We start from the raw sequence: 14,022 nt of genomic DNA on the forward strand, positions 1-14,022 counted from the left end.
CTTTCTCCATTCCACTTCATCCTTCCAACCCACTGGAAAAAAGAAAGGAAAAATAGGGTTCTCCTAACAAATATTCATAACCAACTTTAAAAAAAAAATCAGTTCATTGGCCATATCTAAAAAAAAAAGAAAGGAAAGGTCTTAATCTGTGAAGGTAATACCCAATCTGAATCTTGAGTCCAGCATTTCATCATGGCTCCTCTACAATAGTGGTTGGTCATTATATTGATCAGAGTTCCTAAAAACAAGCTTAGTTCTTTCATTGAACTGTCCTGTGTGGACAAAATATCCTTGTAAGAAGTGTTTAATAGAATCAGAAAGAAAACCATTGACTTTGTCTTGTCACTTTCTATCTTGTGTCATATATATCTGGATTCGTGCCATAGCTCTTATTAGGCTTAAGCTCATTTGTAGGTACTTTGCTCAATGTAATGAACAACAACTACTGTAGAAGAATCGTGATGAAACAATGCAGAATGAGAAAACTAATGCACATAGAAGTTACTTGCCAGAGTCATACAACTTTCAAGTGCCAGAATTGTGTCTTGGTCCTCCTGATTCCAAATTTTTCCACTACATTATGTAATATATATATATGATGACATTAAGAGAAAACAGAGCAAATTATCTAATTTTCAAAAATCAAGGATTCAATCAAACAAAGTCAATGGTTTTCTTGGAGCTATGGCACAAACCCAGATATATATGACACAAGATAGAATGTGACAAGACAAAGTATTCTAAGAAAATTTGAAGAGGAAAAATTCAACTTAAGACAGGATAATCTGGGAAGATTTCATGGAAAAGGTAGTACCTGAGCTCAGTTTTAAAGGGAGAGAAGGATTTCAGAAGTCAGAAATAAAGTGTGAAGTAAGTGCAGTCAAGGGTAAATGTTGAAAACTATCTATGCATATGTTTTGAAAATAAAAAGCTTTATAAATTTTTTTTAAAAAGAGAAAAAAAGAAATAAGTACAATTTATTTAAATGCAAATCATGGATGTTGGGAAGATTGAGGGACTGAGAGGTCAAAGATTGAGGAGGGAGAGGAATGCTCAAAGCCAGGTACTAAACTCCTACAGAAATGAGGAAGAATGATCTGGAGATTAGTAGATAACTACCACTAAGATTTAGATAAACTGATATATCTCATTAGATTGAACCTCCAAAATGAAAGTGTTGTTATGTGCCAGAAACAAAAGGAACTTATAGCAGTCAATATATAGTTTCTATTTTCCCAAGTTATATTGGTCTTGGAGGAGGAACTGATAAATGCCTTGCTCTCTACTGCCACTTGCAGACTTATAAGAAAAGACTATATAAATAGTTCAGAGGATCTTAAATGTCACACTAAGAAGTTTATATTTTATCCTATAAGCAATGTGAAGCAACCGATGATTCTCAAATAATGGACTGGCATGGTCAGACCTAAGCATTTGGAAGATTTAGCAAATGTTTAAAAGCACCATTGAGAAGGGATTCCTTCTTCTTAGTTCCTAGCAGCAAAGGATTCTAAGTTTTCAGTCTGGAAAGTTATATAGACTAACCTCATTTTAAGACTGAGGAAACAGAGGTCTAGAAAGATTATTTCACTTGCTAAAGTCATGCTGGCAGACAAAAATTCAAACTCAAGTCCTTCCCCTCTTTAAGGTTTTTTCTAAATAAATAAGTTCAGTGTTAAAAAAAAAAAAAGTCTGAAGTCTAGAATCAACAGTTGTTCTTATAAAGGATTGCTTGCTCTGGAGGAGGGGGTGGAGGGAGGGAGGGAGGGGAAAAATCGGAACAGAAGTGAATGCAAGTGATAATGTTGTAAAAAAATTACCCTGGTATGAGTTCTATCAATAAAAAGTTGTTTAAAAAAAAAAAGAATCAACAGTTGTTGCAACTTAGTATGGAGACTGAGAGTCAAAGAACAAGTGAGTGCCTGATGGCAATATGAATCGTTAGGTGAGGAAAAACTCAAGAGATAATTGTGACAATAGAACCAACAGGACATGGCAGCTCTTTGGATGTGAGGGAGGAGGAAGAAGGATGACTGAGATTTTAAACCTGGATGGTACCATCAGGAGACATAGGCCCATTGGGGAAAAAGTGTAAAGGGCTGATGCACTGAGGTCGGGACTGCTGAGCGCTTGAGGCTAACTACTGATTGGAAGTACTCTATGGGCATATGCTTGGAAAATGGTCCTTTCTACTATCCATGCTGGCTCAATGATTGGTGTATAGAGGATTGTAGGAGGGATTAGGGGGTGGAGTAAGACTAGCCAGGGTCACTTTTGGTGGTGGATGAGGAGGAAGGTGGTTGTGGAGATTCTGCTCCCATCCTGTTCAATCCTGAGTCCAAGACCAAGAATAAAGATGGACTTTTGCTTATCCTGACTCCGGCTGATTCTGGGGTGTCCTAGGTGCTAACGTGGTTGTTACAAAAAAGTATGAGTATTTGTCAGAAATTGGATGGAACTACCTTGGATATTTGTTGAAAGTTAAGTCTTAAGCTATAAGAAAAAATATTTAATTGGGAAGATTTAATTGTGACATCGTCTATGAGTACAGGGGAGGACTGGGTGATCCCTTAAAATTCTTTCTAGTCCTAATATGTTAGGAATATAAAAGTTGGGATTAACAAGATTTTTGTTTTGTTTTGTTTTTAATATTGTCACTTTATTCTCAATAGTATTTCATTTTTCCAATTACATGTAAAGGTAATTTTTAACATTCATTTTTGCAGGATTTTATGTTTCAAATTTTTTCTCCCTTCCTCCTTAAATTCCCTCTCCCCAAGACAGCAAGCAATCTGATTTACATGTACATGAATAATCATTTGAAACATATTTTCATATTAGTAACATTGTGAAAGACAAATCACAACAAAAGGGAGAAAAAGAAAAAAAAGAAAAAACAAAGCAAAAAATGAAGGTGAAAATAGAATGCTTCAAACTGCATTCAGTCTCCATAGTTCTACCCCTGGATGTGGATGACTTTTCTATCTGAGGTCTACTGGATTTATTTTAACAAGATGATTTGTAAAGTGTCTTTTTGATTTATTGAAGGGGAGAAGGACAAAGGTACTCTTCTGCTATACTAATTTCAATCTTTTTTTCTATTGTGATTATTGTGTTTTATAATTAATTTTAATTTTATGTGATCCATAAATTTTTTTAAATTATTAATTCTGTTCTTTCTACAGATAGAAGTTTTGATGGATAACATGCACAAACAAAAACAATTACAGTATAAGAAAACTATGGAAGTGAGTAATCTTTTGTTTTTGTCTTTTAAAGATGAATAATCTTGATATGAGAGATGGTTTATTATTATGGATAGAGACCTTGCCTTTGAATCAGGAAGATCTGGAGTCATACCCATACAGACTAAGTGATCTTAAGAAAAACGTATAGCCTTTTTTTTTTTTTTTGTGACAGTTTCTTTTTTCCCTCTTTATTGTTTTATTTTTTCTAATTATACATGTATATTAAAAATATATATTTATACATTATAATGTACATGTATTTTAAAATGCACATTTCTTTATGAACCATGTTGAAACACATAACTTTTAATGTCTCAGGCATGTGAGTCTCTAAGGCTCATAAACTGGAGAATACATACCTGTCTTCATGAGGAGAATTGTTCCCTGATGGAAGGTTCCCTATATGAATGAAATCTCTAGTCTGATCATTCATCCCATCATCAGAATTATTGACATATGCTTGAAATCCTGTGGCATATCTAAAGATGTTTTCTTTTGAATTGTTTCCATTTGAACTGAAATTTTGAAATGAGTAAAGGTATTCATATCCTTAGATATCAGATGGGATCAGGAACCTGAATTCTTATCTTTGTCACTAGATACAGTCATGTGACCCTGGACAAACTCTTGAGGCTGGCCAGTCTTTCTTTTCTTCATCTATAGAGTGAAGAGGTTGGACCTAGTGACCTCCAAGTTCTCAGCAAGGGATCTTGTGACCTTTTTTTCTGTCTTTGAAATCCCAGAGACACTAAGAATTGGCTAATGTAAGAAATCTGGAAGTAAAGATATGGGAGACAGTCTATATAAAGTAGTTCCAAATAAACAAGAGCAGAAGTAGGAAGGAACATGTTTAGAATATACAATCTATCTTTTTTTTTTAAACTTTTTAATAACTTTTTATTGATAGAATCCATGCCAAGGTAATTTTTTACAGCATTATCCCTTGCACTCACTTCTGTTCCGATTTTTCCTCTCCCTGCCTCCACCCCCTCCCCCAGATGGCAAGCAGTCCTTTACATGTTGAATAGGTTATAGTAAATCCTAGATACAATATATGTGTGCAGAACCGAACAGTTTTCTTGTACAGGGAGAACTGGATTCAGAAGGTAGAAATAACCCGGGAAGAAAAACAAAAATGCAAGCAGTTTATATTCATTTCCCAGTGTTCTTTCTTTGGGTGTAGCTGCTTCTGTCCATCCTTGATCAATTGAAACTGAATTAGCTCTCTTTATCGAAGAGATCCACTTCCATCAGAATACATCCTCAAACAGTATTGTTGTTGAGGTATATAATGATCTTCTGGTCCTGCTCATTTCACTTAGCATCAGTTCATGTAAGTCTCGCCAGTCCTCTCTGTATTCATCCTGCTGGTCATTCCTTACAGAACAATAATATTCCAATCTATCTTAAAAGACACTAGTGGCTCTAAGAGAGCCCCTTCCCATCTTAATTCAGATTTTTTGAACTACTGTGGGGCAGTTTGGATGATAACTCAAAAAATCTGAAAAAATCCACTTTGGTGTATGATTTACCTGGACTTCCTTTACCTTCTTCTACCTCTAAAACTTTATAAATTTACTGTTTCAATTCATACAGTATATACTCAGAAAAGCCATCTTCAAGGTCTTCCAGGTTCAAAGTTCAATGTTCTGTGCCTTTGGTGATCACCTAGGCTTAGAATCATAAAATCTTAGAGTTGGAAGACATCTTATAATCAAGTCCAACATCTCACTTAGTGCTGGAATTCATTCCCTATATTCTTGAAAGATGATCATTTGGTCTTTGAACACTTTTTTAATTTCAGATACTTCATTGCTTTAAAATTAGCTCATTCTATTATTTTCTATTATTGGAGAGCTCTAGCTTTCAGAAAGCTTTTCTTCACAGTTAGTCAACATGTAATTTTATGTAATCTATAAATTGAGCCTACTTCTGTTTTCTGAAGCAATAGAAAAGAAGTCTATCCTCTGTCTTTTGTATGATAAAAGTATGGTGGGAGATTTCAATGCGATAAATAAAGACTGATATTAGGGAAAGCCTTCTAAAAGAGAGAACTGTTCACAAGAGGCATGGATGGCCAAGGGAACTCGGAAGTCTTCAAACAGAGGCTGCCAGGTATGTTGAGTGCAACTGATCTTTCTCCATTTCAAATTAAGTGACAATGTGGCATCCTGTCAGTACTTGAAGATGGCTTTCATGCGCAATTATTATATTGTAGGTTTTGTTTAATTGCTATTCTTCTTCTTCTTCTTTTTTTGCTGAGACAATTGGAGTTAAGTGACTTACCCAGGGTCACACTGCTAGGAAGTCTTAAGTGTCTGAGGCTGGATTTGAACTCAGGTTCTCCTAACTTCAGAACTGGTGCTCTATCCACTGCACCACCTAGTTTCCCCTGTTGCTATTCTTTATTATAAGAAAAGGTTCAATTGCATGAAGAATGTCTTCTTTAGTTAGAGTCTTCTTTAGAAATGTCTGTGATATATATAGGACTGCTTGCCATCTAGGGGAGGGGGCGGAGAGAGGGAGGGGAAAAATCGGAACAGAAGCGAGAGCAAGGGATAATGTTGTAAAAAAATTACCCTGGCATGGATTCTGTCAATATAAAGTTATTATAAAATAAAATAAAATAAAATTAAATTTAAAAAAAAGAAATGTCTGTGATACAAAGAAAAAAGGCATCAATAAAATGCCTTTAAAACAATATACACAATTTAAATTATTTTAATTTTAAAAATAAAAATTAACTAAAAGCCAATAGATGCATTTTTGTGAGGTTAACAATCAGTAAGTAAAGGAAGCTATAGACACAAGTATGGAATCATTTGTACTCATGCAGTTTCTTATTTACTGGTTTATTTACCTGTTCATTTTAAAATCTTCTTTTCTTATGCTCTTGCTCATATATTTGAATGGCTATACTTGCACTGGAAGTAAAAATGAAAACAATATTTTTAACAGAAAAAAAAGATAAAGCTTTTCATGATTATAGATGCTTTCTTTATTCCAGGCTAAATATCATTCAGCTGTCCCTTAAATACCTCTGTTTTTATGCTCTTTACTGTCTAGTTCATTCTTCTCTGGAAATTGGCAAAGTTTTTTTTTAATAATCTTCTTAAAATGTAACCTCCATGACTGACCATAATGTGTCATATGAAGTCTGACCATTCACACACTACAGTGGAACATTTATCTCCATTGATAAGGATGATAATTTCTATGTAGAAAGCAAAATTCACTCTTTAGTAGTTCTATTGCACTCATATTAAGATGTGTGTTCAACTAAAATCCTCAAATCTTTTTCACATTAATTGCTGCTTAATGGGGTCTCCATTTATATATCTAGAAATTTGTTTTTTCACCCTAACTATAAAACTTGTGTTTATCCTTTATTCTTTTTAATACTGCAAATTGTCCTATTGGTTTAATCTATTGCAAACTTTTAAAATATTGATTCTGTCTCTTAATGTATCAGTTAACCCTCGCAATTTTGGTGAAGGTAAGGAATGGGGAATAGGGTATTCCATAATATATGACATAGTATCATTAGAATACTAGTATTAAGCATGATCAAATGAGGTAATATTTGTGGATAGTACTTAGCAAAGTGCCTAATATATGGAGGTACTTGTTATATGCTTTTTTTGTTCCAACTATATATGTAACAAATGGAGTATTATTGTCCCTTCTATTTGCTGGAAAAGCTTGTCTTTTTGTTGTATATCTAAGATTTTGACAAAAAAAATATTGGAGCAGAGAGAACTGAGGACCCTGCAGCACACAATCAGAGACTTCCCGAATTATCGGTGGATAATTATCTGTAATCTTTGTGTCAGAGGTTCTTCTAACATAAAGCTATTATATTCATTTTGGAGAGTTTTACATTCTTTGGCTCTCAGCCCCCCACTCAGAAAATCTGGGAAGATGATTTGATATCATTTTATATGCTGACATCAACTTCCCTTAGAAAAATATAACTCACAAAGAAGAAAAATATAATTTTTAAAAATTTAATAACTTTTTATTGACAGAACCCATGCCAGGATAATTTTTTACAACATTATCCCTTGCACTCACTTCTGTTCTGATTTTTCCCCTCCCTCCCTTCACCCCCTCCCCCAGATGGCAAGCAGTCCTTTACATGTTAAATAGGTTACAGTATATGCTAGATACAATGTATGTGTGCAGAACCGAACAATTCTCTTGTTGCACAGGGAGAATTGAATTCAGAAGGTAGAAATAACCCGGGAAGAAAAACAAAAATGCAAACAGTTTATATTCATTTCCCAGTGTTCTTTCTTTGGGTGTAGCTACTTCTGTCCATCTTTGATCAACTGAAACTGAATTAGCTCTCTTTATCAAAGAGATCCACTTCCATCAGAATGCATCCTCAAACAGTATCATTGTTGAGGTATATAATGATCTCCTGGTTCTGCTCATTTCACTTAGCATCAGTTCATCTAAGTCTCTCCAAGCCTCTCTGTATTCATCCTGCTGGTCATTTCTTACAGAACAATAATATTTCATAACGTTCATATACCACAATTTACCCAGCCATTCTCCAATTGATGGGCATCCATTCATTAGGAAAATATAATTGAAAGACCCTTCTATCCCTATGTACATAGCCAATACACCAGATGCCTTTTCCTAGAATCTTCAATATTTTGAGAATACCAATATTATACTCAGCTTGTCCTCTATTACTTTGGGACCAATCAACTTTCTTTCCTGGTCATCTGCCTTCCTCTTTTTTAAAATTGTTATTAGAGCCTTTGTACAAAGCATGTGCAGATATTCTCTGCTGACTGTTAAATGGACCATGTAGGCACTCTAGAGGCTTCTCTAAAAGGAGTCTCTGAAAGACTTGTAATTGCCAGTTGAGCTGTAAGAGCTGAGAAGTTTTTAAAAGAAGAGATGGCCACTGGGGTCTCTATATAATGTGAATTATTATGTCACCCAACTTTGTACAGAATATAAATAATTATTCTCTGTTATGTTGATAAGAGACACCAGTCACATGCAAAACGGCAGAGAATAACTGCATATACTGTACCAAGTTAGGTGACATTATAATAATTCACATTATATAGTACCTTAAGTTTTGCAGGGTTCTATCCTCATAACAGCTCTGAGAGCTGAGTACTTCATTACTTAGTTGGATAATAGTTCCTGTGAAAAAGATCTGGGTGTTTTAGTGACAAGGAAAGCTTTTAAAGAAAAAAAGATTTTGTTATATCACCTAAATTTTCCTCAGCATTCCTATCTCCCAAAGAGCCCATAATAATGAAGAATTTTTTAAAAAGGAAAGTAAAATTTCAGCAAAATCAACTAATTCATAACATACTCTGACATCATATGAAATATTTTATTCTTGTGAATCTCTCAATTTCTGAAAAAGATTGAGTTGAAGGATCTTACATCTAATCTTTGGAGACATGTTTATAATTTTGTACCATTAATTGTTGACTATGTTGTGCCTGTTATTCTTTTGATTGACCTTGTTGTAATTATTGGGTAAATTGTTTGATTTTTTTTTAAATTTCTGCTTACTTTGCTTTTCAATAGTTCGTGTAAATTGAGTAACTTCATGGTTAAAAGATCTGGGTATCTTAGACACTTCATTTGCATAATTCAAAATTACTTTTCATAATGGCTATACTAATTCACACCACTAGCAACAATGCCTATCTTTGTACAACCCCTCCAACACTGACAATTTCTATATTTTGTCATCTTTGCCAATTTGCCAATTATAAGATAAAACTTTAGGACTGTTTTTATTTGTTTTTCCCTTACTTTTAAGAGTTTTGTAACATTCCTTCATATAGTTGTTAGTATTTTACAATTCTCCCTTTGAGAACTATTTATTCATATCCCTTGACCATTTATATGTTGGGAAATAGTTTTTTAAATTATATTTGCATTTATATTATAAATTTCAATCTTATATATTTCTGTTAGTTGTCTCTATATCTATACCAAACTCTTATTAGAGATATTCAACAAAAAGATCTTTTTCCTAGTCAATGCTTTTCTTCTTTTCCTATATGAATTAATTTTATTTGTACAGAAGTTTTTCAATTTTATATAATCAAGTTTTCTATCTTATCTTTTGTAATTGCATCCATTCTTTGTTTGGTTAAGAATTCCTCTCCTATCCATAGCAATGAAAAGAGTATTATGTATTTCTCTTCTATTTTTTGATGGTATGATATTGAATATGCAGATCTTATTCATTTTGGATTTGTTGTAGAATATGGCATAAGATGTTGGCCTTAAGTCTAATTTTTGCCAGAGTATATTCTAGTTATAAGCATATAGGGATTTCTTTTCTAGGTAATTTATGCTTTTTGATTTATTGAATATGGGTTTTTTAATTCCATTGTTTGTGATTCTTTTTCTAATCCATTCCATTGATCTGCATTTCTATTTTTAATAACTACCAAAAGTTTTTGATGCTTCTGTTTTAGAACATAGACATCTAAGTTTAATACAAGTGTGACATGGCACAGTCATAAGAGTTTATGACATTCTAGGTTTTATTGACAGGCGTAGTATCAAGAAAAAAATAATGGCTCTGCCATATTTGGTCCTGGCCAAGCCATATCTGGAAAACTGTATTTAATTTTAGGCATCATATTTTAGAAAAGATACAGATATAGGAAAGATGGAAGATAAGCAGAAGAAAGTTACAAGGATGATGAGAGCATTGGATCTTGACAAGAATTAGTTAAAAGACACAAATAAAATCCGACTTAAATAATTGGAAAAATATTAAGTACTCTTGGATAGGCCGAGCGAATATAATAAAGATGACAATGCTCCCTAAACTAATCTATTTATTTAATGCTATGCCAATCAGACTTCCAAGAAAATATTTTAATGATCTAGAAAAAATAACAACAAAATTCAGATGGAAAAATAAAAAGTCGAGAATCTCAAGGGAATTAATGAAAAAAAAATCAAATGAAGGTGGCCTAGCTGTACCTGATCTAAAATTATGTTATAAAGCAGCAGTCACCAAAACCATTTGGTGTTGGCTAAGAAATAGATTAGTTGATCAGTGGAAAAGGTTAGGTTCACAAGACAGAATAGTCAACTATAGCAATCTAGTGTTTAACAAACCCAAAGATCCTAACTTTTGGGATAAGAATTCGTTATTTGACAAAAATTTCTGGGATAACTGGAAATTAGTATGACAGAAATTAGGCATGGACCCACACTTAACACCATATACCAAGATAAGATCAAAATGGGTCCATGATGTAGGCATAAAGAATGAGATTATAAATAAATTAGAGGAACATAGGATAGTTTATCTCTCAGACTTGTGGAGGAGAAAGAAATTTGTGACCAAAGATGAACTAGAGACCATTACTGATCACAAAATAGAAAATTTTGATTATATCAAATTAAAAAGCCTTTGTACAAACAAAACTAATGCAAACAAGATTTCCCAACAAACTGGGAAAACATCTTCACAGTTAAAGGTTCTGATAAAGGCCTCATTTCCAAAATTTATAAGAAATCAAGCCATTCTCCAATTGATAAATGGTCAAAGGATATGAACAGACAATTTTCAGATGATGAAATTGAAACTATTACCACTCATATGAAAGAGTGTTCCAAATCACTATTGATCAGAGAAATGCAAATTAAGACAACTTTGAGATACCACTACACACTTGTCAAATTGGCTAAGATGACAGGAAAAAAATAATAATGAATGTTGGAGGGGATGCAGGAAAACTGGGACACTGATGCATTGTTGGTGGAATTGTGAACGAATCCAACCATTCTGGAGAGCAATCTGGAATTATGCCCAAAAAGTTATCAAACTGTGCAAATATAGTTTGCACAGCAGTGTTACTTCTTTGATCCAGCAGTGTTACTTCTGGGCTTATACCCCAAAGAGATACTAAAGAAGGGAAAGGGACCTGTATGCGCCAAAATGTTTGTGGCAGCCCTGTTTTTTGTGGCTAGAAACTGGAAAATGAATGGATGCCCATCAATTGGAGAATGGCTGGGTAAATTGTGATATATGAATGTTATGGAATATTATTGTTCTGTAAGAAATGACCAGCAGGATGAATACAGAGAGGACTGGCGAGACTTATATGAACTGATGCTGAATGAAATGAATAGAACCAGGAGATCATTATATACCTCAACAACGATACTGTATGAGGATGTATTCTGATGGAAGTGGATTTCTTTGACAAAGAAACCTAACTCAATTTCAATTGATAAATGATAGACAGAAGCAGCTACATCCAAAGAAAGAACACTGGGAAATGAATGTGAACTATTTGCATTTTTGTTTTTCTTCCCGGGTTATTTTTACCTTCTGAATCCAATTCTCCCTGTGCAACAAGAGAACTGTTCGGTTCTGCAAACATATATTGTATCTAGGTTATACTGTGATATATTTAACATGTATAGGACTGCTTGCCATCTAGGGGAGGGGGTGGAAAGAAGGAGGGGAAAAATCAGAACAGAAGCAAGTGCAAGGGATAATGTTGTAAAAAAAATTACCCTGGCATGGATTCTGTCAATAAAAAGTTATTTTATATATATGTATATATATATATGTATATATATAAAGAATTAGTTAAAAGAACTGGAGATGTTTAGCTTGGAGGGAAAAACAAAAACAAAAAGAAGAAACATGAAAACTAACTAAGTATTTGAAAGGCTGTCAAGTGGAAGAAAAATTTAGAGGAAGTTGTAGAAAAGCAACATTTAGTCTTGGTCTATGTAAAACTTTTTTTTTTTTTTTAAATTAAGAGTATCTCAAAGTGAAATAAGTTTCCTTGGAAACTAATTCATTCTCTCACTGGAAGTCTTCAAGAAGGTAACTGAGTACTTGCTGGATTTCTTAGAATATTATACAAAGGTTTTCTTGATCAGGTACAGATTAGACTAAATATCTACTGAGGTCCCTTTCTGCTCTTAGATTCTGTGATCCTATGATTATTTTGTTTTCATCCTTTCCTTAAAGGTGATCAGTCTTTGAACTAGAAAAGGCAATATACAAAAATTAGAATAGAAGAGGCTCAGTATATAGCACAATACTTTACAAGAGAGTATGTGCTTTGAATTGAATTGGACTATCATTAAGAAGGAACTGAAGACCAAAATAGGAATGAAGATAGTGAAAAATACCTAGCTGCATTAAAAATTCTAGGACCAGACAAATAGTAGTGCACAACAATAACCATGGAATGACTATTGGTTATCAGAGAAATCCTGGAAAATGGGAATGGTAAGATACATCTAGAGATCCATGAATATTCTATTTTTTGAAAAGTATGGAACTAAGTAGGAGTAGGTCTTGTAAAGTATAGGCTGCTGGTGTGGAATAAAGCACATACTTTCAGATGTGGCTAATAGGCCAGTTTGTTTTACTTAATTATTTTTCTTTGTTACTAAAAAGCAATGTTTGTTATCATGGGAATAAGTTATATTGGGAAATGATTAAATGTGTAAAAACACAAGATATCAATAAAACTTTTTTTTAAAAGTGGTTTGAAAACAATTAGCAAATAACAAATTATCAATGCCTAAGAAACACCAAGATCAAATTATGTCAGGTTAACCTTATTTGATTTGATAATAGTTATAAGACTGATATATCTGGAAATTACATTCAAGCTTATTGTCTCCAGTTTGCAGACTCTATATTCTTTCCTTTTTTTGGAAAATGGTACACTTTCCCTTCATCCATGCCAGTAGTTACTCTCTCACATCTTTTAGAGATTGATAGTGGAGACTCAGGAATTAGATTTTCCAGATTTTTTAATATCCTAAGATGATATGGTTAATATTAACTTGATGGCTTAAAAATATTTTGAGAGCAGAGAGGGAGGATGCAGTTAAATGAATAGGACTTAAGTAATTTTGCTTTTACTTTACCAATTTTCCAAAGCAAAAGATAGTTTTTCCTTATTCTTTTCTCAGCAATGAACAAGACTGAAAGCTCCCTTTCTAATTGTAGCATTTTTTCACATCTCAGCTCATTCTGGGCTCCCCAATACAATCTTGTACTTTCATATAACTCTTTTTCATTCTTTGATTATATGCTCTTTTATAGCTATTATACTAGTCCTTTAAAAATCTGACCTTATCTGGCATGTTCCCCATCTCCTTTTGGGGAGAATTCTCAGATTCAAGGAGTAGAATGAGGCTTTTTTTTTTTTTTTTTTTTGATCTGGTTAAAGTAGGAATTTGTTTTTCTTGACTATATTTATTTGTTAAGATTTGTTTTCTTTTTCTTCCTTTTCTGTTTTCCTTTCTTTTTCTGTCTTTTCTTTATTTTCCTCCCCCCCCCCCTTCCTTCTTTTCTTTCTCTCTTTTTTATCTTGTGTATGTGGGAGGGTAGATAGGAGAGAGAATTGGGGAGGGGAGACAGATCTGTGTTAATTGAAAAAAAAATAAATTTAGAAAACATCTGACCTCATCTAAGAACTTATGTGGTTATAATAGTTTCTTTAAATATATTTCCTTTTTCTTCCTCATTGAAAGTTGCTGTGATTGTAAGCATAGAATTTAATTTTTTAAAGAACCTTCCATACATGGGGAACAAAATTTCTCTTTAGAGTTTCATTTCTTATTTCTTTAGATTTTTTTTAAAAAACTACTTTCTAAAGTCTAGGATACTCTCACAACTGTCCACTGTTCCATTTTCCCCACTCCTAAGATGTGGTTTCTTCTTATCATTTCTCTATCACCAATGAGTAATTCTTTCATACTGAGCAGAATTAGCTTTAATGTA

At 33.3% G+C, this 14,022-nt stretch overlaps 1 protein-coding gene across 2 annotated transcripts in view; it reads left to right on the plus strand.

The window, feature by feature from the left end:
• The window catches only part of PSTPIP2 (proline-serine-threonine phosphatase interacting protein 2), a 69,230-nt gene that overhangs the window by 34,395 nt on the left and 20,813 nt on the right, over positions 1–14,022 (plus strand). For both annotated transcript variants that reach the window (XM_051969684.1, XM_051969685.1), the window contains exon 6: positions 3,186–3,248. In XM_051969684.1, the coding sequence (XP_051825644.1) occupies positions 3,186–3,248 (63 nt within the window). The remainder of the gene's footprint in view (positions 1–3,185; positions 3,249–14,022) is intronic.

Source organism: Antechinus flavipes, chromosome 1 (genome assembly GCF_016432865.1).
Source record: "Antechinus flavipes isolate AdamAnt ecotype Samford, QLD, Australia chromosome 1, AdamAnt_v2, whole genome shotgun sequence".
Classification (NCBI taxonomy): Eukaryota; Metazoa; Chordata; class Mammalia; order Dasyuromorphia; family Dasyuridae; genus Antechinus; species Antechinus flavipes.